General features: G+C 41.2%; 1 protein-coding gene across 1 annotated transcript; it reads left to right on the forward strand.

The window, feature by feature from the left end:
- Window positions 1-762: 762 nt before the first annotated feature.
- On the forward strand, window positions 763-27,547 carry RFX8 (regulatory factor X8). Its single transcript, XM_037377918.1, has 15 exons — window positions 763-773; window positions 2,097-2,220; window positions 4,963-5,024; window positions 6,490-6,576; window positions 11,078-11,136; window positions 12,125-12,219; window positions 13,226-13,354; window positions 13,433-13,510; window positions 14,028-14,141; window positions 14,799-14,949; window positions 16,358-16,416; window positions 20,707-20,863; window positions 22,433-22,527; window positions 23,687-23,801; window positions 27,265-27,547. The coding sequence occupies exons 1-15, from the start codon at window positions 763-765 to the stop codon at window positions 27,519-27,521; spliced, it is 1,593 nt and encodes a 530-aa protein (XP_037233815.1). The 3' UTR covers window positions 27,522-27,547.
- Window positions 27,548-27,708: the final 161 nt, after the last annotated feature.

Genomic DNA, 27,708 nt, shown 5'->3' on the forward strand with positions numbered 1-27,708 from the left:
TGTCTTTATGAACAGTTTTGTTTTGATGCATGCCATAAACAAGTTTTGAGAACTTCAGGGCTAATAGGCAAGAAGATGAGCACTGTGCTCTTTTCTGTGTGGATTTTTTTTTCCTGATAGACAGTATTTTTTTATTATGTGTCAGTGCTAAGAATGTGTTTGATTTGTTATTTGAAAAAGGCTGGCAGTTTAACAGATGCTAAATTAACAAAATTAAATTCTCAAATATTTTGTCACTAAATAGTTAAATGATGAGGGAAAACTACTGGCAGAAACCAACTACTGAAGGATGAATTAATTTCTGCTGCGCTTCCAGTGATTCTTGTGGTGTTATATTAAGGATGAATTCGGACTTCAGTTTAATCTCCTCTGGGGCTTTGAGATGGTTGCTCTGGAGGAAACAAGCATTTCTGCCTGCTGTGATGCTCAGCTGAGTCAGGACTCTTATCTAGAATAAATTTCATTTACCTTTCAACCCCAAGATGGGAAATACCCCGTCAGCAGAGCAGCTCCCCTACCGCTGGTGCAGGTTCCTGCTCACGTCTAGCCGTGAAGCCTTGGCTGTCGGGTGGTGGGGTCAGAGGTGGCCGGGATCTGGCAGGGAGCCCAGCACAGCTCAGCACTGGCGCTTGACTCTTGGGCTGGTGGCTAAGACGATGGGCTCGGAGGGGGTAAAAGCGAAGCATTCGGGGGCCTTTTGCTACGGAAAGGGAAAGCTGGGGGAGGCAGTCAGACTTCTTCCCTGGATAAGAGGGAGGAGGCATGAATAAAAGGTGAGGTAGACGTCGTCAGGCTGCACAGCGATCATCTTGCTCAGTCTGTCCTAGCAATCCATTTTGCTGAAGACCTTATCCATTACCTACTGCCAATACAGCTAATATAGAAAGATAAACACTGGGTTGCCTGAAATCAGGCTACTACAAAAAGAGAGGATGCTGATCTAAAATGCAACTTGCTTATCTCACCTGGTGATTATGAAGTGTGCTTTCCCAGCCAACTCGATTATCAGTAAAGACACAGTGAGTAACTGGCACTGTGCTGCACTAGCGTTCAGCTGATAAATTAATTAAATATGCATAAATAATTTGGTATAACAGAAGCAGAGTCAGAGTAAGAAAACACTGTCATACGATCAGTGTGTCATGCTTTGAAAATTAATCTCTCTGCTTCTTTGCTCCAGCTTTGCTCCTGTATTTGTACTGCAGGAGGCTGTTATCTTTTGACATCGAAACCATTCATGTTATCTCATAATTAAAGGTCTTTTTTGGGGGGGTGAAGGTAATACCTTAGGCTAATAAGTAGCTAAATTTATGTCTACCTCACTGTATTCACACAAGTAGTTGCATTTACTTGGCTACAGCCATTCTGATAAGTAGGATGAGTAAGGGATTTAGGCAAAGGATGAGTGTTTAAACAACTGAACCAGTTTCAATCCTGGCAGTTCTGTTACATAGTTACCATAAATTAAAACTGTTCTCTTATTAAACTTGTGCTAAAATCAGTGAAGTTATATGAAAACAGAATTTGGTCCTTCATAGTTTGTGCACCCTCTGTCCCAAAACAGCACATTATACATTTTAGATGGAAATATATATGATATATTATTTTATATATATTATTATCTTTGGTATAGTGGAAACCTTTCTAATTAGAAGATCAAAGTCACATCCTTTGATGCAACAACAGTTATCATATGAGAGGTGCTAATACTGTCTGTATTGCTGTTAATGTGATACTGGTATTTGTAAGTTGTAATTTTTTAGTAAAAATGATGTTACCTAGTTTTAGCAGAGTCTCATATGACCTCTCTTACAGTTTGGAAGCAAGAAAAGTAGAACTTTAAAAGTTGAAAACAAACACAGAATGTGTGTGTGTGTATCTGTGTATATAAAAATGGTTCAGTTTATTTCCCTGCCCGCCACCCCCCGCCACCCCCGAATACAGAGTAACATAAAATCAGTAGCTCTCTTTTTGATTCAATGCTCCTGTAAAATCAGAGTAACTATTACATGGTCACAGTAAATCTGATGAGCTATTAAAATCACAAGCTAACAATCCTTCCTTCTAATGCCAACGTTTGTGTTTTTGTTTTAAAGGGTAGCTGATAATTTCTGTGTGAGTGAAGGATGCACTGTTCCCCATCGGCTAGTATATGAATTATATCTGGAAAGCTGCAGTCCAGATTCCAAGTACCAAGTAAATTCAGCCACCTTTGGAAAGGTAGAGTAGAGAGGATGTATAACATATGAAGCAGAGATACCTAAATAGAAACTATGATGATCAAATATACACATTGAATATTAAAAGAGATTAAATAACAGTGAAGAATGAATATGTAATGTATTATGCTTGTGTGTTTTCTAATCTATTTCTGGTAAGACCTCATGAAGTCACAGTTATACTAGAGAAAAGAGTATTGTCTCTGACGGAGTTTATTTTCAGGGAACTGGTGTATGTTACGCCAGCAAAGATTTCTTTTGCCAATGTATTTTAGCAAGCTTTACCAGGGTAAACAGCACAAACTTAATAGACTTGTCCTGAGGACCTCATTTTTCTGTTTTTGAAAGACCCCTTTGTTGTTACATAATTTTATACTTTCCTTTTTAAGTATACTTGGGGAGATTTTGCTCCAAACGCACCCTAAAAAAGTTGTTACAGAATCATCCAAGCAAAACAAATGCAGATGTAAAACCCAATCTCCTTTGAACAGTTCCACACTTCTGATACATGGAGGTTGATACAACCCACAGAGCAATTACCACTTAGAAATCCCAATTGCAACAAACACTCATAGATATTCAACTTTATTTAATAAATTAAGGAAGATAGAATGCCTAGTGATTATTTGTTGCACAAGACTTTTTGGTCAGGATTTCCTGGTTTTACTGCTATTGTCCTCCTATTACTGCCCATGGTAAGACCTACTATGCATTGTTTTAACACAAAACCAAAATAATTTCAGTAAAAGTTGTACCGGAAATCAATTTCATTTCTGTGGATAACCTCATTTTAGGAATCATTTATCTCAGTTCAGTTGCATCTAATTTTTTTACTAAGTTAAATCACTCTTACTTAAAATTGAGATTTGAGTAAGTGATCCAATGTGATTTATTACCATCGCTTAATGGATCACCACCCATCAACCGAGCCCATGGGTAGGGTTTGCTTGGCTCAATGTAGATGTCTGCCATGAAGCTAGTCACTTTAAAATCTTTTGGTAGCCAATGGACATAAATAAGTAGTTGCATATGATTCCTCTCACGCTAAATCAGTCATCTTAGGCAGCTCAGATAAAACGTGCCTCAGAAGTGCCTGTTTTTCTCCCTTGACTACAGAGTCTGCTGTGACTAGCTTAGACATCTCTTCCTTGTAGCCACATAGGTAAGATTAATTCCATCCTGTCTGTACACTTCCAGGTGCTCCAGCATGACCAAGTTACCACCTGTAAGCTAAGCCTTCTTGTGGTTTAAATTAATGCATTTTACTTTTAAGTTGGGACATGCATAGATGAAGCATGGGTCTGGTCACGCAGAAGAGCTTAGCTGATGAGCCATAGCTGCTATAGGTTGGTGCTTGCAACTGTTTGCTCACAGCCTTAACCAACTCAGTGCACTGCTGTGCAAGTTAACCCATCCCAAGTGAGCGAGCTGGGGTGCAGCTCCCCAGCGGCTGGAAATTGTCTGTCCTTCTGCAACAGGAGGTGGGACCACACAGCAAGAGGCTGCAGAGGGCAGGACCTGCAGCAACCCTGCTTTAAACTAAAGGTGCACATGTAATCAGTTACCACAGCCTAGCTAATGGGCGGAGCTGTTAATAATTCATCAAGCTGTAGTAACCTGACTGCATTACATGCATGTAGGCTGTAAGGACTTTTGCAGTCGAGCCCTGTGTGAATCAAACTGTGGTGACTTAAGACACTACTAACCTCATCTGCCCTACCCAAATGCACCACTGTCTCTGTAGAAGAGGCAGCGGGCACAAGTATGTGTCTCAAGCCACAGACGCTCCAGTTTTATAGGCTGCCCTTTTAGGAAAATGATATTATGCTGAAATACCAGCTTGAGAAAGGGAACACTTGGGGTGGGTGCATGCAGAAATGTGCAAAGAACAGGACAGCTCCCACACCATTAAAACTGGAGGTGCATGTTGATGTGAGTTGGGGAAATTTGTCCTTCAGCAGGCCTTTGCACCAGCACAGTGCACTTTGCACAGAGTCCAAGCTGTGTGCTGCTGCGTGTACACTCTCCTCGCTAAGGCTGAGCACTCGGTCCTCTGTTCCTGCTATATAGGAAATGTTAGCTCCAGCTGTCCTGAGTTAGTCTCTGTCTTCACAGGACAGCTCATGCAGAATAATCATAGTGAAGTGGATTATTTTCCTGACAGTATCTTATTACCCTGTAGGGTCTAAGCTTGACGGATGCTGCGTGACCTCAGTTCACACTTACCACTGCGGTGGTCAAAAGGTTGCTTTGCAGTTTGATGGTTCACGTCCTTTTGAAACAGATAAGCCAGGCCCTATCTTGCAAGTCCTCCTTGCAAGAGCGAGTGGGTAGGCAAAGTCCCTTGTGTGAGTAAGTCCTACTCAAATGAGTAAGGCTTGCAGGTTTGGCAGAGTAGTGGAGAATCACAGCATCTTCGAGTTCCCCTAGCTGATATACCCCCCCTGAGTGTGGGTGGTCTCCTGGTGTGTGCACTGTGTCTCCGTGCAAGGTAAAACAGACTAGCCTAAAAAATTTCCCACCTGAGGGAGGTAATCTCTTAAATTACTCAGCTTTTGATCCACAAAAGCTTGATTGAGTTCAGTTCAACTGTTACCATTTCAGAGGTGTGTTATGAACGGGGTATTAGCCTGCAAATGATGGAAAGAAGAAGTGATTAAGGAGAAAAAAATGTAACAGATATGTTTTTGCATTTTAGAATGAATTTGCCAAGTACCTCTAATTTTCCGTTTGTTTTTTTCAGCTTATTCGGTTAGTTTTCCCAGGCCTGAGGTCAAAAAGGCTGGGCCCAAGAGGGAGTACCAGGTATTGGTTTTGCATCCTTTGTTTAAAAATGTTAGGTTTAACTGTTCCAATAACACTTTTAAATGGCTGAATTTTCAGCTCCAGCACTGTAATATAGCGGCTGAATTGTTGGCTGCAAGTCTGTTAATACCTCACAAGATCCAGAGTGATTCATGATGTCACCAAGTATATTAAAATAGAGTTAATTCATGAAAATCACCACATCAGAGCTGCTTTGACAGGGCATGAATTCCAGGTGAGACTGTTTTTTTAAAAATTAGCTCTCCAGTTTGCATTGGCTATTACAGCATGCCTTGCATGAGGCATCTGCCCGACATCACAACCTTACTCAGAGCTCTTGAGCCACTGGGTCAGGAAAGCCCAGCTCTGGGATGTACAGGGTTGGGAGCCGTGATTAATGTCTGTGTTGTGCTTTTCATCCTTGCACATATCCATGGAGTGACCCAGCATGTCCTGGTGGTCAACGGAAGTGTTGTAAACAGTTTAAAACCATTTAAAATCAGACCACCTCAGGTCCTACTCCTGTGTGGCCTTTCATTTCCCTTCCCTCTCTTCTAGAGCACAGAGTTCAATGCTTTGTCATTGATTCCTATGTCCAAACTTACAGTCACATGCTGAACATCCAGACTGGAAAAAGGGATATTTTAAGGGCAGAGACTGCCACTACACAAATAATTTTACAAGCGTTTTGAGTAGCTGTCAAGTACTGGCTTTGGGAATGACATGCCCTTACTTGATCTGCGACTTTTCTCCACTAGTCTGGACTTGCTATCAGCTTGATCAAGCAAGATCCTTTATTTTGGGAGTGCCTCACCACAGACACTCCCAAGCTTCTCCTCATAGCTGGCAGGATTTGGGATGGTGTGTGATACCCCCCAGTCTCCATGCTCTCTCTTCCCATCAGCAGAAGGTTACCCACTGCTGGCTGCTGGTGGCCCAAAACCACAGCACTGCTCCCCTGGCTTCCCAGGGACCCAGCCTGGGAAGAGCCAGCTGGTAGGACCTCAGTAGCAGGGAAGGCAACTCCACTGCTCACCGAGGTCAGAATAAACCTTAGAGAAGGTCTGGAGTTTAGCTTGCCATGACCACTCACTGATGGGCCATCCAGTCCCTTCAACTTCTACGAGATACAGGGAACACTGTCAGCTAAGACTCTGGTCCCTGACTTTGCTGACTGCTAATCCATTGCACCCCATTTAGTGGCTTCAGTTTTTTCATTTACAAGAGGGTATTATTCCAGGGCAAAACCTGTTCAAAACAGTTTGTAAAGAGTTTGTACAATTATCTTCTGTTGGGGAAAATTAACTCTCAGCAGAATTTAAAAAACAAATGTAGCTTTATTTACTTGGTCTCTTCTTGTTTAAATGGAATGACCATCTGCTTTCAGAGGAGGAATATGAAATATTTGCTGACTTGTTGAAAATCATATGGTTGTCAGTTCATCATTTTTCTGTTTTTTGTCTAGGTATCATTATATTGGAATAACTATCAAGAAGAACTCTTCCTTTTATGCACGTTATTGCTGTCTTCTGTATGAAAATAATGACCACAGGTTCGTTTTTTAAAATGGTTCAGTTTTTAAAATGTTTTAATCATAAAATGTCACATGACAGTCTATATATTGTCTGTACGTCAAAGTCTGTAATTCATCTGTTGAACATTGACAACAGTATTATATTTTTATTATTATTATACACACTATAAAAGTGCTGTGCCATTAAGTGCTGTGCCCTTATTCAGAAGCTCCATTTTGAAAATATGCTCTGCCTAATCAGACTTCCTTGAGTTGGACATGTTAGCCTTGTAGATCTCAAGAGCAGCAGCTCATGCTAAAAGAACAGCTTAATATATTGAGACTCTAAATGGGAGCTCCAAAAACCCATTGAAATCGCTTCATGACATTGTAGCACCTTCCTTACTAAAACAGTAGGCTGAAGAAACATGTATTAAAGTATAAATGGCTGCACTCTTTTGAAGTCCTACATGCAATCATGTTATCTGGGGGTTTCTTACTACCTGAAACAATGAAGCATATTACTTTCAAAATACTGCCTTCGCTTTGGTTTAAAATTTCAGATTTTAAAATCACCTCTTGTAAGGGAACAATAAGAAAATTTATAAGAAGGGTATAGATTGATTGCAAAAATTAAAAGTCTAAAAATAACATGAATGCAAGATACTTTGGCAGACTAAAGTGTAGACGTGAGCATGGTCCAGTTGTGGGCAGGTGAGGAAGAGTTCTCACAGTTAAGCTCATGGTTGAGATAAACAAACCACAGGCTTGTGTTTCTCCACAGAAAAAAAGGAAGGGAAATGCTGCCATCCCTAACAGTTTTACACTCCTTTTAAATGCACAGGAGAAGAAAAATAGGTGCAGCCTATGCCTTGGACTTTGGGGACCAGGCTCATTTCCTCACTCTCATACAGACTTACACATTACTTTAATGTGTATGTGGATAAATTCTGTACCGTGGTTTCCATTCTTTAATATGGAGATACAACATTTTTCTCTAGCATGAATATTAGAGGGATACAAGTCAGCCTATTAAGCACCCAGATATTCTGGTGATGATGAAACAGTTCCAGCATTTGTGATATTTTATATTAGTTACTTAATTGAGTGCATGCTCTGCAAGAGCATGGAAAAATTATACCCATAGGTTTGTTGCCTTTCTCCACGGGTGTTAGAGTAATGTTACAGAAGTGCATAGTGTGACATCAGTAAAGAATGGGACACGGCAGAGGATCAGGTTCTGCAGATGATCAAGTGGCAGTTGGTTGTTGTGAGACCAAACAAATTATTCATAGGTAACTTGAGGCTTATTTCCCATGGGACCCTTATTGGAGTGGTATCCCTCACTACCCATCACCCAGTAAAACCAGAACAGGCCTAAAATTTGACATCTGTAATGAGGAAAGGTCTTGGCCTCTGTTCAAGGAACATTGCAAATCTCTGGCTGAGTCTCTGCTGGTCTTTCTTCTTCAGGGAAAGAAAGGTGGTTCCCCACAACGTCACTTGGAAACAGCAATCTTGTTGGGCACAGTTAGAGAGGTGCAAGTTCTGGTTGTGGAGGAGATGAGAGAGAGAACAGAAAAATTTGAATTGTTGCTCTTTTTCCTCCCAGTGTAGAAACATGAGGAAAAATTACAAAATGTAGGAGGAACCAAAGAAGCAATGTTGGCGCAGCCCAGGCCAGGTGGAGAAACAAGGACTTTAGCCACTGGTGGGAGCGTGAAGCACCGTGTATGCCAGCAGAGCTTTTGTCCTTGTCCCTCCTCATGGAAACGAGCCATGTTCTTTGATGGGCTGGGGAACATGCTATAGCCCATGAGTAATTGTAGGGGAGCCACTGCACTGGCTGCAGACCTCCCTCTCCTTCTCCACCAGCTGCCAGAGGTGCCTGCCTGGACACTTACTCCTAAAAAAAACTACTTATGATTTGGTCAAACAAAGGAAAATGAGGTGTATTCCAGGGAAAGGGCTGACATCAACCAGCCATTTAGTGATCTTTACATAGTCCCTTGGGATAACTTTTCAGATCTAAAAAATATATAAAAAGATGAGATCATGTTCAAACAAAGAACATCTTACTAGTTGCAATAGAAAAGTCTCTTAACTACAAAATTACCTTGTCTGATGCTTCCTTCATTTAAGATGGTTATAAGAAGTCACTAAGCTGTTGTGTGAAGCCAGACAGCTGAAATCAGAACAGCTTCCAGTCCAAATGCAGCCACACAGCCCTGTCCCAAGCCAACGTGCAGGCCTGCAACACCTGGGCAAGTGGGTGTCACAATTACTTCTTAGTGTCTGATAAAGGACAGCAGGAAAAGAAAGGAGGGAAAGCAGTAAAAAATCACAAAACACAGCCAGAGAAGCACAAGCAGCACAACTCCAAAACAAATAATTAGGTCACATAGCAAATAAGCAGTACCTTCAACCAAATAAGTCAGTTTATTTTCATCTGTATTGAGCTTTGTACATTCTTTGCAAATAAACAAGAACATGTATAGGAAATACCTGACCTTTACTGTCCTCTCAGTAGGGTTCAGTACGTTTTGAAATCAGAATTAATTTTTCATGATCCAATGAAGTTCATAAATCTTAACAATGGCAAAATCTAGACTTTTTTTTTTTCAATTAGGAAATGGAAATTTAGAAAAAGAGTAGTGAAAACTTGAAGACTTTTCTACCTGCAAGAACAAATTTTGTGGGTTTTTTTGTTCTTGCAGAGGTAATCATGTAATTGCAGCAGGGGTATTTGACCTATAACATCTCAATTTTTGAGAGTGTGTTGGTGTGGAAATTTCCAAATTATAGTGAAGAAGATTTTTAATACGCCATTTCAGTGCAGTCCAAATGCAGGTCCAGACCTTGCTAATGGGATATACTTCTCTGGCTCGTTGCCATTTCCTTCTGGCAGAGACAGGGGATGTCTGTTTGAGTGTGTTGTTGTGTCCTAAATAACTGTTGCTCCCTCCCATGCCTGAATAGAGTCCAACACATCAACGCTTTTTCTGTTGAACCTTCCTGAGGGGAAGGTAGAGCTGGAAGCCCACCTGAGAGACCAAGGCATCCACCCAGCCTGCAGGTCTGTGAAAAAAGGGACGGTTTCAAAACTATGGTCCACTCTTTCTATTTATGGAAAATAATATTTCTGGGCCATATTGAGATAGTTGTCAATGGACATGGTGCTGGTGGTGAGGAACTAGGCCTGTCAAGGATCTAGCAGGCTGGGAGCTGTGCTTGTTGACGTTATAGAAATGGCAGTGAGAAGGCATTTGCCTTCTCATAGGCTGCGTTGGAACGTGTTCACACAAGGAGCGATGAGGATGCTTTTACACAGCACCTGTAAGTTGGTTCGTTTAGAAATCTTGGATTTTTTGAAGACATGTGTACCACAGCTCTGATGATAATGTGATGAAAGAAGTGATAATAAACACAACTGTCATCAATGAGGTCTCTAAATGTATTACAGAGATTTAAAGGAGCATGTTATTTACCGATTTGTGTTACAATAGGGGGCCCTCTAGGAATGGGAGCTTTGAGGACAAGTTCTCCCTAAAATGGTACTTGCTGTGGCTCAGAGTACAGCAGTGTTAAAAAGACGCCAGTGAATTTTGTTTTCGTAAGAGTTACTTTAGGATTCTTATAATAGGGAAGGTTTGGGCTTCTGACTTTCCAGTGAAGCAAACCCATGATTTTTTAATAAAAAAACCCTGATATGAATCTACCAAATTAGCTTTTCTAATCTCATTGTAATCTGACAGTCAACAGCATGCACATTCACCACCCTCCCTCTTTTCATTTTTCCTTTGTCCTTCCCGGCCGCCTCCTCTGTTAGTCTTTTTGTCATCCCCACCATTGTATTTCCCATTTTAGCTCTAGTTCCCACCCCATAGCATCATCCAAACTCTGCAAGCGATACAGTGAAACTCCTTGTGATTCTGCTGTCACCCATTTTCCCCTTCTCCCACCCACCTTCTCTTTTGTGTGTCCTGTCTTTACCCAGGTACTTGTCTGCAGGGGAAGCCAGCAGCTCTGCCTGCCAGCCCAGTACCTCTGTGGGCACCGGGTGAGTCCAAACCCCCTTTGCTAACAGCAGCAGCACACAGACGTTGGTTTTCTGTAGGTATTTGCACTAAATCAGCACTGAGCTCCTGAGTGCCTGCTGGGGCGCGGGACCCACGCAGCACCCCTTCTTGTACCTCACCATCCCCGTGGGGGGGAGCAGGGAGCCAGCCTGCCGCGGGAGCCAGCCCACTGGAGGAGAGCGATGCTGATACGTGTTGCCATAGTAGCAGCAGCAGAAGATACAGCTGGCCGCCTTCGTGGGGAAAGCAGGAGCTGGAAAATATTAATTTTGTTTCACAGGCTTTAGAAATCTGCAGGAAGGACCATTTGAAAGAAAATGAATTTATAATTTATGTTACGAAACATCTCTACTCACACATTCTTCCCTTTGTCCAGCCACTAACTCTAAAATACCTGCGAGAAAGAGTCAATAGCATCACCAAATGTACCCAACATGAATGTTGTGCCCTGTCGTGGGCAGCCAGTTTGGTTATTTCGCTGGAGCATCGCCTTCATGGCAGAGTGGTGGCAGAGGGAAAGGTAATTTTTCAGGTGACAAGGTTCAGTCCTGTGGGCAGCAGAGAAACCAGAGGAGGCATTTTCAGCGGCTTGAGTTTCCAGGCAGACAAGCTGTTACATTTTGCCCTCTGTCCCTTCAGGATGTATGGTGGTACCCTGGTTTATAATACATCACAGCAGTGAAACCCTGCAGCCAGGATCTGATTAGATAGTCTGAGTGTTTGCACTCACCAGTAGAAGCACATTTTCTACAAATCCCCTGCCTGCCACCTTTCAAAACAGCCGAGTCCAAAAGGACCCTGGAGTTTGAAATGCCTTCACAGACAGTGAGCAGGTGTCAGCAGCAGATGGGGGCTTGACTGGAGGAATCCAGCTCTCACAGCATGTCCCTTTTACCAGCCACATTGCCTCTCCCTCCTGTAGGATTAGCCTCAGATACACAGGCAGGGAGAGAGGCAGGGGATGGTAAAGCAAGGAAGCAGCCTGTTGTGCCTGCACCCCTGGCTTCTCAGCCAAAAGCCAGTGGTCAAGCCTTTGCAGGTCCAGGGGAATTCTGACCACGGGGAACAGCACTGCAGGCTTGCAAAGTAAATGGGGGAAAGTCAGAAACAAAATGCCATCTAAACTGACAGAGGGTGCAAAAATGTAATTACTGTGAAATCAAAGCACAAGGATGATTATGCTTTCCTTATTTGCATGTTTATAATTATTAATATAATTCTAAACAAACTGCAACCACAAATACAAACCCACAATTTTTGTGCAAGAAGTTGGAAGGCATTGCACTGCTAAATGGCTGATACCTTGCCATCTTTATAATGAATGGTTCAGTTTTATCTTAAAATTAAGAAATTGGTCTTCAGACTTTTTAGAATATCACAGGGCTGCTGAATGACAGGAAAGAGAGCAGCATTTGTTTCCCAAACACAGTGCTCCAACCTAGTGCACTCTATGCAGTTTGAGCTAATTTTCTTACTAAATACAGAATAAATTGGTGAGCTTTTAAAAGGTTTTTTTCTCTGTCATATATTTTACCACAATGGAAATGCCTGCAGTTATGGAGATGCAGCTGGTCGCAAGAGCAACAGCAAAAAAACCCGAACGGTGAGTTTCAGATACTTTAGGCTTATAGCAAAATGTCTATCTGTGTGTTTAATTATAACTGCTAATATATGTTCTGATGAAACTCATTTAACCCAGCATATTCTTCAAAATAATCTTTGTCTGCATAATCTCACTAAATGCTTACTTCCCCCTCTCCTATTTCACCTGGTAGCTAAATATTTTTGTTGTCTTAACGTCAGCTCAAATATATTTATCTGTGCTGAGAGGGGAAATTGTGGCTGACAGCTCGTGTTTTGGATATTAGGGGAGCTAGTGGGGCACAGCCTTCCTTGTCTGAGGCCCACTGCAACAGACCCTCACATCTTTCCAATGTGCTCAGGGTTTATTGGCACGTTAGGTGTTTAAATACTAGGAAATGATTAAGAAAAAAAGAGCACAACCCCTGCTCATGGAAAAGGGAGATGTGAGGCTGACCTGTGGCAGCTCTCACACAAGCGTGCTGTCACAGAATGGCTTGACACTAGGGCTGCTGGAAGTCAGCCAGCAGAGCAAGAGCAACAAAGTTATGTGGACCAAAGTAAGGAAAAAAGGGGAGACTGGATGTCTGTCTTATTTTTACAGAGCACTCAGGCGCAGTCATGAGTGCTCTGAAGTGGATATAATGACAGCTGATGAGAAATGTGCTGTCAGCCTGACAGCAGAGCCAGCTATCTGCAGCCTTATTTAGGTTACAACTGTGACATGAGTGCTATAGAAAATATATGTGGAAGATATGTATAGCATTAAATATTCACTGGTTTTGAAAAGAAATTCATGTACTGTTTGGGATTTAAATATTTAGTCAGCCATGCTTGTTTCTTTCATCCACCCCTACTTTCTAAAAAAAAAAAAAAAGACAAGCAATCCTCTGAAGAAATACATCTTATTAAAAAATCATGTTATACAATTTCAAGGAAGTACTTAATACCTTTAACAGAACTGACAAGATAATTGTGATCTTTTTGTTGTTGTTGTTCAAAATAAATTATGATGCACTGAGAGCAAGAATTTGCACTGTTCTCCATCTGTCATTTATCTGAAGAGTAAACGGAAGAGATTTCAGTACCTGTGGGCTGAATTCAGCAGATCCTGTCTTAGGGAGCAAGACCTAGGGAAGACATACCCCTACGAAATGGTACGTTCAAGTATTCAGTCATGAAGCAAGTTAGCTCTTTGCCTGTGAGATCTTTTTGTACCTTCTCTTTGGTCACAGGTTGTACTGCTTGCCCATGAGTACTGCAGCCATTGCCAACATCTTTTACACATGGTGAGGAACAGCAAGTTCAACAAGGTATGCCTTTGCTTTAATAACATTCTGATGACAGCAAACGATAGTAAGGATAAAATTATTTCTGTTTAGCTTATTTACGTGATGGTTTGATCTAAGGTAGATGATCTTTTATAGAGAAAAGGCACATTCAGCCAAATCGTTTGGGAATTCTTCATTAACACATCATGCTCCAAGAATCTGAGTCTGTAGGCTTATCCTGAGTGCTCCTGGCACATCAACAGGTCTGAGCCCAGCACAAAACATGAGGCCATGGACATATATCTTTCACTGTATCCACATATCCATGGCACAATGCTTTGTTTCTTTCCTCTTTGTTATGCTGCCTTGCAAAGTTCAGCTTGCTGCCCCAGGATGCTTCCACTTGCGCTGGAGCCCAGTCAGGATGGGGCCAGGCAAAGAGTCCAGGTCCACAGTCATTCTTTCACTTCTGTGCTTATGTGTGTCATTTAACTGAATCATGCTTCACATTTCACAAGTGTCAAACCAGTGAAAATACATAAAGGACTTTGTGCGACAGGTGGAAGGCTGTATCATGTCATTCTGGAAGTCTCTGCGGCCTGAAATAATACCACTGATGTCCTTGCCAGATGTATGCCAGATGTTGAAAAGCTATGATAGGCAGCTATTCAAGGTACTGTAGACATGTTTGTTTGTTGCAATTATGTTATTATGTGTTTGTGTCTTTTCAGTAATGCTACCTGAGGAGAAAGGCCAGCTGTTTCTTTTGTGCTGTACAATGGGATTTTTGTTCATACCTCAAGTCTGTTCCTTGGTTTCTTCTGGAACAGCACAGTACAGATTTTGAAAGGAACCTTTCTTTTCTTCTTCCATCTTGCTGCTATATATACCTTTGAAAGTCTCTTAATATCAATGGAGTATACTGTCATAAATGTGGTCTGTGTTCTGGCATGAGGTTATGTGACTGAAATGTTGACTAATACCTCTTCTTCCAAATCACAGGAGTTATTTTTTCCTTTGAGATTACTACTGCATTTCTCAGTGACGTTCTACATAGAAATATGATGTTTTCTGATCAAAATAATTTGCTTCATATTTGCAGCAGGTGATTAATTAGTGTCTACTAATAAATTAATGAAACCATGTTTATTGTTAGGATCTTTTCCCTTTTGCTAATAAATGTAACTTAGCTATTGCTTCATTGGAAGGCAAAAAACCCCAGGCTTCTTTACATTTACATTTAAACTATCAATGTACGAGTTCTGTTTCATGCTGCTGTAAATATGTGTAGTACACCTGTCACGTGCAGCTCTACGAACTTGTATTCTAGGAAATGGAGAAGATCCTACTTGATGATTTCCTGGAGGAGGTGCCTATACAACACATGAGGTCAATCAGATTGTTCAGTAAAAATGTTAAACTTTGGCTGCTTAATGCTTTGGTAGATTTTCCATTACCACTCCAAACATCTAAATCTGAAGGTATGTTTGAGAAATAGATTTTCATAAAATAATGTTATCTTAAACTGCAGAGGAGATTGTGTTACAAGACTCACAGGGAAAGTATTGTAGAAACATTTTAAGCTGACGTAGCTTCAATCCTAGTGAGGACTAGAATTAGTTGGTATACAGTTAAAAATAAAGTCTCAGATAATGTGTGAGAACAAATTTAAGCCAAAATTATCCCAATTCATGGTAAATTAGAGTGTATTTGAATCTTTTTAAAGATCTGACTCTTGCCATAATCACTTTGGTTGTGTAGATGATTGAATAATATGCAGTCTGCCCTCTGAAATTTAGGTATTGTTCTGTCTTTTCACCTTGCAAGGGGGTTTGTGCAGATAAATTAATTAACAGCTATAGTGCAGTTCAATCTAAAGGGAAAAAAAAGCCATAGTCCCATAGGGAAACTATGACTGTCATTAGAGGAGGAATTGAAAAATCTTTACTCTACAAAGGTGTGTGTATATGTGTGTGTTTGTAAATATGTATATACATACATATAAATAGCTGAAGATTCTGACTAAAACAATGTTGTGCAGTTTCTCATTGAGTGAAGACCAGCTTCTCAGTGGCAAAGCAGGGCTCCTGTGTAGACAAAAGATTGTATTAGTATTCATATGCTCAAGGAAGACTTGCAGACAGTCTTAATTCCAGCATTTCTTACATGTGAATGCTTGACAGAGCAAACTTAGTAATGCGTTTTGAACATGTGTGTGCATGGAAGTACACGTAATTAATCAGCTGCGACCCTTTGTATATACATCCTGATCTTTCTGGTTTGTACAAACTTTAAAGAAGCAGAAATTTTCACTTGAAAACCATTCCCTGTCTACAGAAGTTTGTAAGTAGCTTTATAGTTGGTTTTCCTGTAACTAAGAGTCAGTTACTTTATATTTTATTCTTAAAAAGGATATTCTTTAACTGTGCTTGTCATAATTACAACACATGAACAGGAGAAAAAGAAACCAACTCCTATTAGCAGTACTGCAGAATTATAGATGCATAAAGGTTGAGATGTAAGCGCTCAAAAAAACCCCCAGGAGGTTCAGAAGTAACGTTGCACTCATTCACCTTAAACCATACACATAAAACAGTATTAGTCTTGATTAAGAAGTGCTTAATGTAAAAAAAGATTGGCAGTATTTTTCCTGTCTGTCATGGGTTAACAGATTTGCAGTGAAGGAAGAAGAGTGGTGGCCTGGGCAGCTTCTGACTGCGAGGGTCCCAGCCCAGCCCCTAATGCCAGCTCAGCACCCCCGCTGTGCCTGCTCTTAGCCTCCATAGCCCTCCTAGGGATCGACTTTATAACTTAAAAGATCTGGCTTAATTAATGTATTTTAGACTGTAAAATGTTAATGATATGAAACATCTGCCTCTTCTTTGACAGAAGTTACAGTGTTTATAAAAAGACTGAGGAGAAAGACAGACCTTTCTAACTTGGCCAAGGTATGTTCCAGAATCCGTGAAACAGAAAAGCTGGGCATCTCATTTGCTCAGGCAGTTTGGACTGTGTATGAGATGCTCCATTGTAGGACAAGAGCAGCAACACAGGTGTTCCTAGCTGCATACAGACCACGGTCCAAATCATGCCCACCCTCCTACCTATCTCCTCCCACACCCTAAGTATGCTGAAGGGGCCTCTTCCTCCCTCAGGATCCTGTGAGAGCCCCTGAGATATAGTCAGTGGTCCCCCATGGAGAGGAGAACACAGTAGCTGGAAGGGTCAGATGACAGTTTCCAGTATCTCCACCCAGCCACACCAAAGCCAGTCAGCACATGGCTGGAGTTATTCTAAAACTGGTTTTATGCACTGTCCCAGCCACTCTCTGACGAGTGCAGCAGCAGCCTGCACGAAGGGAAATCACAAATGTACTGGCTGCTGTGTACACTGAAGTGAGAGAACCTTTTGAATGGATCGCAGAGATCAGCCAGCAAAATCTTCTCCATCCTCTAGCCAAGCAGCGCTGGAAGGAGCGCCGCAGAGTGGCACCCTCTGAACTTTCCTCCTCAGGGTCATCACTCAGATTGGCTTTTTTCCTTGGGAAGAAAGAGACAAAAATCTCTCTAACAATTAATATCTCTGCCTGCTTTTTGCTCTACAGTATCATTCTTCTCAGCTATGGATGTACATCCAGGAGCTGAATTTTTAACCCTTTGAACACTGCAAAGTAAATTGTTTCATTCAGTGCTGCATTATTATGAGGGGCTGTACCTTCCCTGCAGCATTCTTTCCATTGGTGTGATCCATTTCCATTTGGATACTTCCAAAACCTTGGGCTTTGAGCTGGTCTGGGCCACAACAGAAGAGATAGATCATGAACACAGAAGAAAGCAAAAGAGAACAGATGGTATATTCTCTCCTCTCCTTCAAACAGCAAGTACAAGATTGTCCCAACATGCTGCCTGGCTTAAGTCACTGCACTCTGTCCCCACACCAAAGGGCAGGAAGGAATGGAAATGTGGCTTCTTGGACTGCACACAGGAGGGTCACATTCTTCCTTAATAAACATAGCTTTTCTTTATAGGAAAACTTTATTACCAGCAGCATGCAAAACATACACTTCAGTTTAAAGAAGTTCTTAAAAATAAAAATAATAGGTGCAAACATTGCACCAAACATGTATAGGTATGCTAACACAGGCAAACAGTTCAGTGAAGTGCTGAGCACTCACAGTTCTCATTTACTGCAGCAGCCCATGGAGATACTAAATAGTTGAAAAGCTCAGCTTCATGTGCTTCCAAACAGTGCTGGTTATGCGTTGAAGAACGTGATCCAGCAAGACTGCAAGTGCCAATTCCATTTGCACGCTCAGACTTTACGTCACCCTTCTTGTGCTCAAGCCATTATCTCAAGGGACTGGTTGTGGCTTTGTGATTCTTCCCTGCTTATTCCTAATGGGTGGAAAAGCTGCAGAGAGTCAACACTGAATTTACACCCACAAGATCTACAGCAAGAGAATTGCAGCCTAGTTGGAGGGCATTCTCTGGCAGCAGCCTCTGGCTGCACTACATCCCCGTTACTTGTTGTTTAACCAGCATGAAGGGAACCCAGCAGACCTGAGAATCGGGGTCAAATCTATACTTACAGCTGAGCACATCCTGGTTCTTGTTCATGTTAACAAGCTCTTGGCACTGTTCTCACAAGTAAATGATGTTTGTACCTTCTGTAGAGCCTCTTTAAAATACAAGGGAAGGGCAAAGGCGTTCCAGTGTACCTGAGGATTAACCCCACTGGCCATTTAAAAACAGTAGTTTCAATAAGTGAAATTATGTAAGTCTTCTAAACGAGCATCCCGATAGCCTTTCAGCAGTCGCACAGTCTCTATTACGGCTTCCATTAGAGATCCTGCCAAAGCCGTGGATATTGGGCTCCAGTGAAACAGGGCAAGAAACAAATACCAGCCAAACGTTCTCCTGTAAATGCATCCCCCAGTCCAGCACACACCAGAAGGTGGTTAGCTGAGTACCACAGGTGTTTAAAAGTTTCAGCTTGTGAGAAACACACAGATGCTTCATGGGGAGGTGGACATCCCTCAGAAAGAACTGCTGAGGGTTTTAGTCAGTCAGACCTGATCCTAGACTTGTGTGGATTTGTATCCCATTTCACCTGGTGGCCCTCATCAGACGCTCATGCAAAGTGGGTATGAGCAGAACAAGTGATACCTCACTCCTCCATTGTACTCTCCTGGCTTCCAGCAATCTGAGATGAAGGTTATATCTACATCTTGGTGTTTAATAGTTTGATTTTGACATCCACAACATCTTGGGGTAGTGAGTTCCATGGTTGGATTATTTGTTACATGAAAAAATACTACTATAATCTTTAAGTAATATTTAAAAACCCTTCTTGATGTAATTCTCCCTGCAAGTCTCCATTACATCCTTCCTCAGTTACTTCTATCCAAAGCTGAATTTTATCTTATCTTCTCATATTTTGGAGTAATTTGATATTTCTAATCACCTTCTCAGTTTTCTGTGTCTAAAATGCACCTGGAATTTCAAATAGAGACTGATGGTCAAAGCAGGTGAGAGTGCTCCTAATGAGAAGTACTATGGAGGAGCTGTGCAGCTGCAGCCTCTGAAGGGTGTAATAACACCATCCCTTGTAGAGTACTTTGCAATAATTTAGCCACCTGGTGAGAAAATAGGAACAATTTTGGCAGGGTCATATTCAAAAGGAAAAAAAAGTTTCTTTCCTATCATGTGTAGATAAAGCAGGCTGACAGCTGCTACTACCTGGACATGCAGAAGTAATTAGAGCATAAAAAGGTGCAAATTCTCTGTGAGAAAGGAATGCGAATATGATGCTTGTTGTTTCCTGGGGCTGATTCCTGCCTCTGGTAAGCTGTATTTAAGTGTTGTCAGAGCTGACTCTCAGTCATTTAGAGAATTATATTTAGTATATTGAAGTGCAATGGCTAAGGGGAGCACTCTCGAATATTGGGGCATAGAGTCATGTGCTAGCAGTGTACTGAAGATACATCATTCCCAGCCCCTAGTCATTCCCAGCCTTTGGGTCATGTGTTGCAAGCAGCAGCTCTTCTTCTGACACTGGAAATTCCAAGTAGCATAAGAAAAAAGCAACATAAGAAAAAACATAAGAAAAAGAAAACATAAAGAAAAAAAAAGCAACATAAGAAAAAACATAAAGAAAACATTGTCTTCAACTTGGCTGAAGGGGATTACTGAGTGAGAATTAGAGTGCTTTTGGTATTTCAGTAAAGCTAGAAGAATGACGAAAAAGAAAAATGGCTAGATTGGAAATTATGTTTGCGAACAAATGGTCAGCTGCATTCACTGCTGCTCGTGGGGTCATGGTAAGCACCTGGTGAATGGGATTTGTTTGAATATCTATGCATCCTGAAGTTTTTCTGAATTTTACAAAACATATTTTTCCTTTGGAAGGCCCAGCTGGATGTGGACTATTCATATAAAAGCCCAAAATTCAACAAAGGCTTTAGGATCTCACTGATTTCAGTACAGAAGTGTGAGACTACATGCATGGCTTAGTGATTTTTTAAAAGAATCATGTTTATTTTCTAATTTCCTTCACTGTTCTCATAATTTCATCAAGAACCTGAAGAAATACTGTGTGATGTTAGCAATTAATTAAAAACAAATAAATAAATGAAGAGATGAGGATTAAATGTTAGGCTGAAAATTGTTTGCACTATCTGTGTGAGTAGTACTTTTTGGGACAAATATGAAGCCAGATTCATTCACAAATGACTCATAAGCAGATAAATGGGGATAAAATCCTGAGTAATATTATTTCAACTAATACGTTATTTTTACTTTCTCAAAGGTTTGGGCAACCTGAGAAAATTTGCCTTTGAATTTAATTGAAACATGTACTAAGGACAGGTAACATGGAGGGAAGGTCAGCCCTGATACCCCATTCCATGTTTTAGACCAAACACCGGTATTTGGCGTAACTGTAATAACTCTAACCAAAACCAAATGCCCAGGCAATTGCCCAGATACTTCAGGCATGTTAGCCTTGTCTGCTCCATCAGAGGCAACAACACAGTCATTGAAAAGAGTATCTCCCAGAACAAAGAAAAACCCCTTAAAGAGAACTTAAGATTAATTTCCTTTGATTCTGCACCACCCACCCCCACCCCCCCAGTTTGGAGACTGGTTATATAAAGTCTAGTATTGAATAAGGGAAGCTTTTTGACTGACTTAAGGGCTTGAGAAAATTAAAGGCATTAACCATTTCCTTATTCTCTATAGACAATGAGAACAGTCTTGGAGAACAACAGCAAAGTCACTGTTCTGCGATCAGGCTTGCATGTTGTCATCGATCAGGGATTTCTGGATGTGCCTGGAATCCTCTTTCAAAACAAGCTTAGGAATCTGGAGGAGCTGCAGAACAACATAGAACTGAAATGTAATGGGTTTTTTGCTATATTTTGTCTTATCCACTTAAGCCCTTGCTTGCCATTGTTAAAGCTCCAGCATTTCCGCTTGTTTATTCATGGCATCGGCCCTAATGGGAATTACAGTCTTGCTGTAACCCGAAGTGCTGGAAAAGAGCCAAAAAATTGAGAATGGAGCATGTAACACTATCATTCTAACTTTAAAGGTTAAGAATGAAAGGCTTTCCGTTCTGACTCTTAAAGCTTTCTGCAGGAAAGGAGTTGGGTTCGTGTTACTAAATTATATATCTTCTAGAAGAAGGTTGACAAGCAGACATATTAATTTTTTATCATTTTCTTTGACAAAAAAAAAGAAGTTTCCAAGTGTTACATTTTTATATTTTCCTCTCTCATTAATCAAAGTACACAAAATCATTTCTTGTGGCCAGGTTTTAAAATATTGTACGCTGGACGAGGACTATTGGCTTTTCAGCTTTCGTGTCCTTTTGCTGTATTGTGACCTTTGGGATTGATGTTGTGCTGTAAACAATAAAATATACAGTTTGTATGCAGCCATGACATAATGCATTTGCCAGCTTAATGAAAAGGGATGGGAGCATAATGGCAAGTTAATTTTTAGATTAATGGGCTGCCATTTAAATTATTAGTAAGAGACGAGCAAGTTGGACTAGGCTGTGCAGAGAACTGACGGAGGGAAACCTCAGGTTTTTGCTTCTGGCCTGCCACCAGCTTGCTCGCTGACAAGGGGTGTGCCACAGCCTTTCTGTGACTGCTTTCGGTAGGAATAATAATTTGCCTTCTTCACAGAACCATCAAGAGAACCATTTAAAAAATATTTATGTACATCTTAAAATCAAAACCACTGTGCAGGATGCTTTTATTACATCTGCTCATTATATTAATGAAGATCTCGCTCTTTCCAAGGTGGTATTATTGCATTTTTTGTTTTCATTGTTTTTCCAAACTGTAATTTATAATAAGCAAGGTTTCACCAACCCTATCCATATGCCTTCTTGAAGGAAGATGTCTCAGTTACAAGGGTATAAATTCAGAGAGCTGCCATAGTGATGCACCTTTTGGTACTGGGTGATAGGTTCCAGTCTTCTGGGGGAACAGCTGCACTGATATGTGGCAATATCATCTATATTTCTGTTGGTCTACAGAATATTCTGCATTTTCTGTTATTGTTTTAAGACTCTTCTCTCCCTCTCAACAGATTTTAAAAAAAAGTGTTGGGTTTTTTTTTCTCAACCACATAAAATCTCAGATAAGTAAGTTGGTATTGCATATAACCAAATTTCAGCTTTCACATTGGAAGTGTTTATTCTTGCCACCTTTGCCACAATGACTAGGTCAGTGCAGATATGGTGGAAATGGACATAAACATGAATTCTGACTGACTTCAGAGTAGGGTACTATTCCTCACTAACGCAATGGTATTATTATATTAATCAAAATGCTAAGAACAGATGTCTGAATATATTTTAAGCTAAAGATAAAAGGAAAAAAAAAGCTAAAACTGTAGAAACAAAAAGCAAGCCAATCACTCTAAGTAATGATCTCCCTTCTATATTTCATAGGTTTGAAGGACTTGGTGTCTTTGCTGTCACGTTTCACAGATATTCAGCTTCTCCTGGAATGTGTGGCTTCAAATCTTCAAGCTTTTTTCACTGAGGTATAAAATCAATCATTTCAAAAGAGAAAGAGTGATCACATCATTTATCCTGCTATATGTTGACTGTCACTAGTTTGCAGAAGCTACTTTGTACACTAGCAACCTGACCAAAATGCAGATTTGCATAAATACAATTTATGCATGCTGCAGAAAAAGGGAGAATTAATTGGCACACAAAAATTCCATCTGTCCAAACCACTACAAGCAAATTTCTGCGCATGTATCCACTTGGGCAGTTTCAATATCTACTCTCATTTCATAGATACACTTTATAACAGTCCCCAGTAAATTAAAATTCGGAAGAAAAATGTTAGTAAAAATGAAGAGAAAACTTAATGTTTCCTGAAATAATTGATTCATGAAACTGTTGACTTTTAGCAGGTGGTAGGAGTGTGAGAATTTCTAGTAAATGTCTCTAGCTCTTGTGGAAGATTCAAGTATGATCATCCTTGGAAATGTACCTTTCCAGAGGCTACCAGCTCTACCATCCCTGGTCCATCACTGTTACAGAATTAGTGATATCTTGATGGTACTGCTGCATTCAGTTGGTTGCCAAACCAATTAACATGGGTCTAGGTGGTGGTTAAAGTTTGGGTTTGGTGTGGTTTTTTTCCCCTTTCTGAAGAAGCAGGGTAAACTGTACTTCTTTAGCTTGATTATTTCCTAATTTTTTTTTTTAATTTAGAATAGTACTTCACAGTTCTGTGGTGCCTTCATCTCAGAGAACCCTCAGCTACTTCATGGGATGGTGTAGAGAAGATGGAGTGGGACTTTTCCTGGGGATTCACAGTTATAGAGCATAAGGCAATAGACACAAGTTGCAGCAAAAAAAATTTCCAATAAATAAAAAGAATAAAAAATACCATGGGAGTTGTTAAGCATAGAAAGAGGTTACCTGGAAAGGCTGTGGAACCTGCATCCTGAAGGTATTCAGAACTTGGCTGGGCAAGGCCTGAACTACAAAGCTGGCCATGCTTTGGACAAGAGGTGGGATTAGATGATGTCTAAATTCCCTCTCAGCCTAAGCTATTTTAGGATTCTAACAAAAAAACTCCTTGTTCCCTTTTGTATGCAGTTCGTACAGGGAAATAGTCTGCAACACAATAAGGAATTCTTTCAACAAACTTTATCGTAAAGCAGTTTTTTTCCTTATCTGCAGCCAAGCAGGAGTAAAGAGGAGTTTAGAGAAGCGGCATCAGCTTTTCAGTTGAGATGGAGCTTCCTGCTGAGTGGAGTAAGCAAGGCTATGACCCTCAACTGCTCAGGCAGTTTTGGTACGTAGGGTCTTTATACATGTATATACATATATTTATGTATATTAACTCTCGCCTGATGCCCCTATCTGACCTGAGACAGCTGAGGCAACAGATCTTTTTAACCGGCATAAATTCATGCTACAGTCCGTAGGGGCATCACTTCTCCCTAATCCCTTCCTTGCATCAGGCAGCACCACTCGCCTGGCGATGTGGTTAGACAGGTCAGGGAAATGAAACGAGTAGTTCGCGATGGGATGACTTCTCTGACCCAAACCCTGGGATGAGCAGAAGGGAGAGCAGGAGCGTGCCGGCGGCCCTGGCGGGAAGGGCAGGACTCCCTCTTTCGGCAGAAGCCATCATTTCTCCGTGGGGAAATGGGGAACGGCAGCCCCAAGGGTGAGCCGCTGCTCTCTCTCCCTAAAAGGCCTGCACACCCCCGCTGGGGCCACTGATAGCCCAAACCATAAAAATTCCAAATCTCTCAACTGATGGCTCCAAGTCCTTCAGGTCCTTCCTATGTAATGCAGCCCAAGCAGAGCCACCGCAATAACTGCTTGCCAAAAAGGCAGTTAGCTCTTCTGACAAACGGCTATACGCTCCTTTTCCTTAGGCCTTACACTGACATAAGGGCTTGCCTACCACCAGCAAGCCTGTTTAAGGTGTTACACTAACCGAAAACTAGACACTCCTTTAGCTGGGTTAGTTTTCTGCCCGTTTTAGGGCTCCAAGCTGTCAAGCAGCAAATCCATCATGCACCAGAGCAAGGCAGGAGAAGCAAAGGGACTGTGCAGTCACATTCACTTGAACTGGCTTGAAGTGGTACAACCATGTCTTAAATCCGTTCAGTCTCTTCCATTTCTATATTGCATCAACCCTACCTGTCTTTCTCTTCATTTGTAAAACCTTTCAGAGGCTCGCTCTCTATTATTCATTGTGCAGAAATGCACCATCTCCTTTGAGCAACATCTGATCCCAAACTGTATGAACCGCTTTTTAGATTTTTCAAAGGAGCACCTTCATATTTTTTCCTCTTCTGTTGGATGGGGCTTCACACAGATAGCCAAAGAAAACCTCATTATCTTCTTCAAAATTCCCCTTCAAAACCATACTTTCATGTGCTTCCTACAAAGACATAACAAAGGGGTATGTTACGGTTGTCGCCTTTTGTATTCCTCCCCTATTACTGCCTGTGTTTGTGCAGGTATGTGCGCACCCCTTTTCTGCATCTACCCACTATCTTTTGCCTTGTATCTAGATCGCAAACTGTCTGCAGCAGGATCAGAGTTTTGTTCTGTGTCTGCAGGGAACATAGCACAGCAGGGTCCCTTGTCCATCAGCTGCTGCATTCCTGTAATAATAAAATAACCATTCCTTTCTCTCTCTCCAGAGGAGTTCTGCACCACACTCTTAAATGTTACATGTAATATTTTGGGCAATGAGGAAACTGGGAATGAATTCCAAGAACAGCACTGGAAGCATAATGTTTATTGAAATTCCCCATGGTGGTGAAATCCTCTTCCCTCTTTCCACAATAAGAATTGATTAATGAATTGCCTCCCTGTTCTGCAGTTGTCAGTGGTTGGGAACACAACACTGTTACCAACAACTAGCTTTCCTTAAACTAGTCACAAATTATATTTTCATCCCACTTATGACAGTCTTCCTACTATACTTCAGTAACACTAAGGCTGAATTTATTCTCACGTATAAGAGAGTTTTAAAATGTTTTTTAATCTTTTGCTGAGATGCTCCAATTAATTTGGTCATTATTATCTTTTTTCTTAACACCCTTCGTTCTTTAAGATGTTGGATTATATGAGCTAACAATGTCCCTTCTCTCCCATCTTTCTGTTATGGTAAGATACTGAGTTTTAGTGGACAAGGCTGAAACAGTTATGTTAACAAGCCATCTGGTGTAAAAGTTCTGTACTACGGGTTATTGCTTTTCAGAAAAACCTTAAGTCTCAGCATTTCTTGCAGGAATGGTGGGCATCTTGCAAGTCAAAATATGTAGCATCCACACTGAAGAAACAGAATTACTTAGGGAAATGTGTGAGTGTCATGTTAATGCAGTGTGCCTCCCCCAAAAATAAATCACATACCAGTAACCAAAAGCAAACTTACTTCTGTCTGGGGCTTTTACTTTGGAGCTTGGCACATCTGGCACACATAATATACTGGCATACTCACACCTCAGAATTTAGGATTGACTTTTACGCTTTTCCAGCCCAGCCTCCATGTGGTGATGCTCAAGTGTGATGGGAGGAACCATGCAGTTCCCTTCACTGTAAGGCAGCAAGGAACAAGTGCGCTACAGCAGTCAGGGCTAGTGGGACCTCTACAGCTCTTTCAGCTGTACCTCCTCTCCACCAAATGTGCCTCTGCCTATGTCCATCACCGAGCTTCATGTCAGCTGGTACACCTGCCCTTCCTTACGGGTCTGCCTTCTGAGGCATTCAGGGATGTATTGATGAGCCACACTGGCTGGACAGTGACCTGTACGTTCCTCTTTTGCAAGCAAGCTGCTTCAACCTACTCCCTTTTCAAAACTGTGTCCCTCTGTATTATTCCAAGGGACAACTAGAGTTTAGCTTTTGTGTCACGCTTACTCCTCTTGAATACAATGAAAACACTGGTGAGACTTAGAAACACGCACGGACTACTAGTGTCAGGTCTGTATAGCTGGAACTCCAAATATAAAAGTCCCTTTCCTTGTCCCATAGATAAACAAGTACTTCTACTTCCTTTGCTGGAATGTAGGACAAAAAGACAAAGAGCAGCTTCTCAGGCACGTATAACATCAAAAGAGGCAGTATTTTCCATTTTTAAAGCTCTGTAAACCTTGGTCAGTCATATAAATTGTGGTATCTCCTTGTTGATGTCCATATAAACATATCTATGAGATGCAGAGGTTATGAATCGCTTGATGAATCCCTGTGCAGGTTGACGGCATGGAAGAAGACCTACTTTTTACTGTAAGGGCTTTCAACCAAGGTATGATTCAAAAGTCAGTGGCCTCAGTCTCTCTTGGCTTTTAGCAGTTATGTCCCAAGCTGCAAGGTAGACCATTTAATGTCATAGGTACAAGACACCCAGACGACTGTAGGAGGGTTTGCTTGGGAAGAGATGGGATGATTTATCTGTCCAAGGGAAGAGTGAAAGTGACGTGGTTGTTGCATAAGCCTGGTAGTAGCAGTGAATGTGGGGGAAGAACCTGAACAGGAAAGCAAATGAACACCAGTACACTTTCCTCTCTAGTTAAAATAAGGGGGAAAGGCTTTTGCTTATGTTTAAAATCTGCAGTTGGTGCCTGTTTTGCTGTGATATTTTGAAGTACTTAATTTTGTCAGTACTATTTGATGACTGTTAGTCTGCTACTTTGCCTAGCCCATTACTATAATGAAGCCCTTCAAAAAAGTACATATGAAGATAAGTAAATGAAGAGATTGCTAAAATTATTTTTGTTTTTCTTTAAACCTAGGATCCTGGCATTTGCTTAGTATGCTACTCATGGATTTTGTGGCTCACGTTTTCCTGTCCTATCTAGAGAAGGGAGAAGAAGACCTCTGGGTCCCAGTGCAGAATGAATCGGCTGTTCTTTGTGTTTATGACCCCAGCCACCTTGGGGGCTATTTTTCAGAGCAGTGGCCTCAAGCCAGTGCTCCACAGGCAGCTCTCATAACTTCGATGGAGAACCAGAGTAACTCTGGAATAAGCAAAACTTTTCCAGATTTCTGAGTTGTTCGGTGTACACAGCCACAGGCAGTAAGGTGAAATAAACTTTAACTTTACAGAAAATTAGCCCCCCCCAAAAGTTATAAATTGGAAAAATCAGGAGGGATGGGGAGGGGTGTGGTTGGTTGGGTTTTTTTATGTGTGGAAAGTAGAACTAATGAAATCTAAGTTTGCATGGAGCTGTGTCCAA

The sequence above is a fragment of the Falco rusticolus genome, chromosome 2 (assembly GCF_015220075.1).
Source record: "Falco rusticolus isolate bFalRus1 chromosome 2, bFalRus1.pri, whole genome shotgun sequence".
NCBI classification, from domain to species: domain Eukaryota; kingdom Metazoa; phylum Chordata; class Aves; order Falconiformes; family Falconidae; genus Falco; species Falco rusticolus.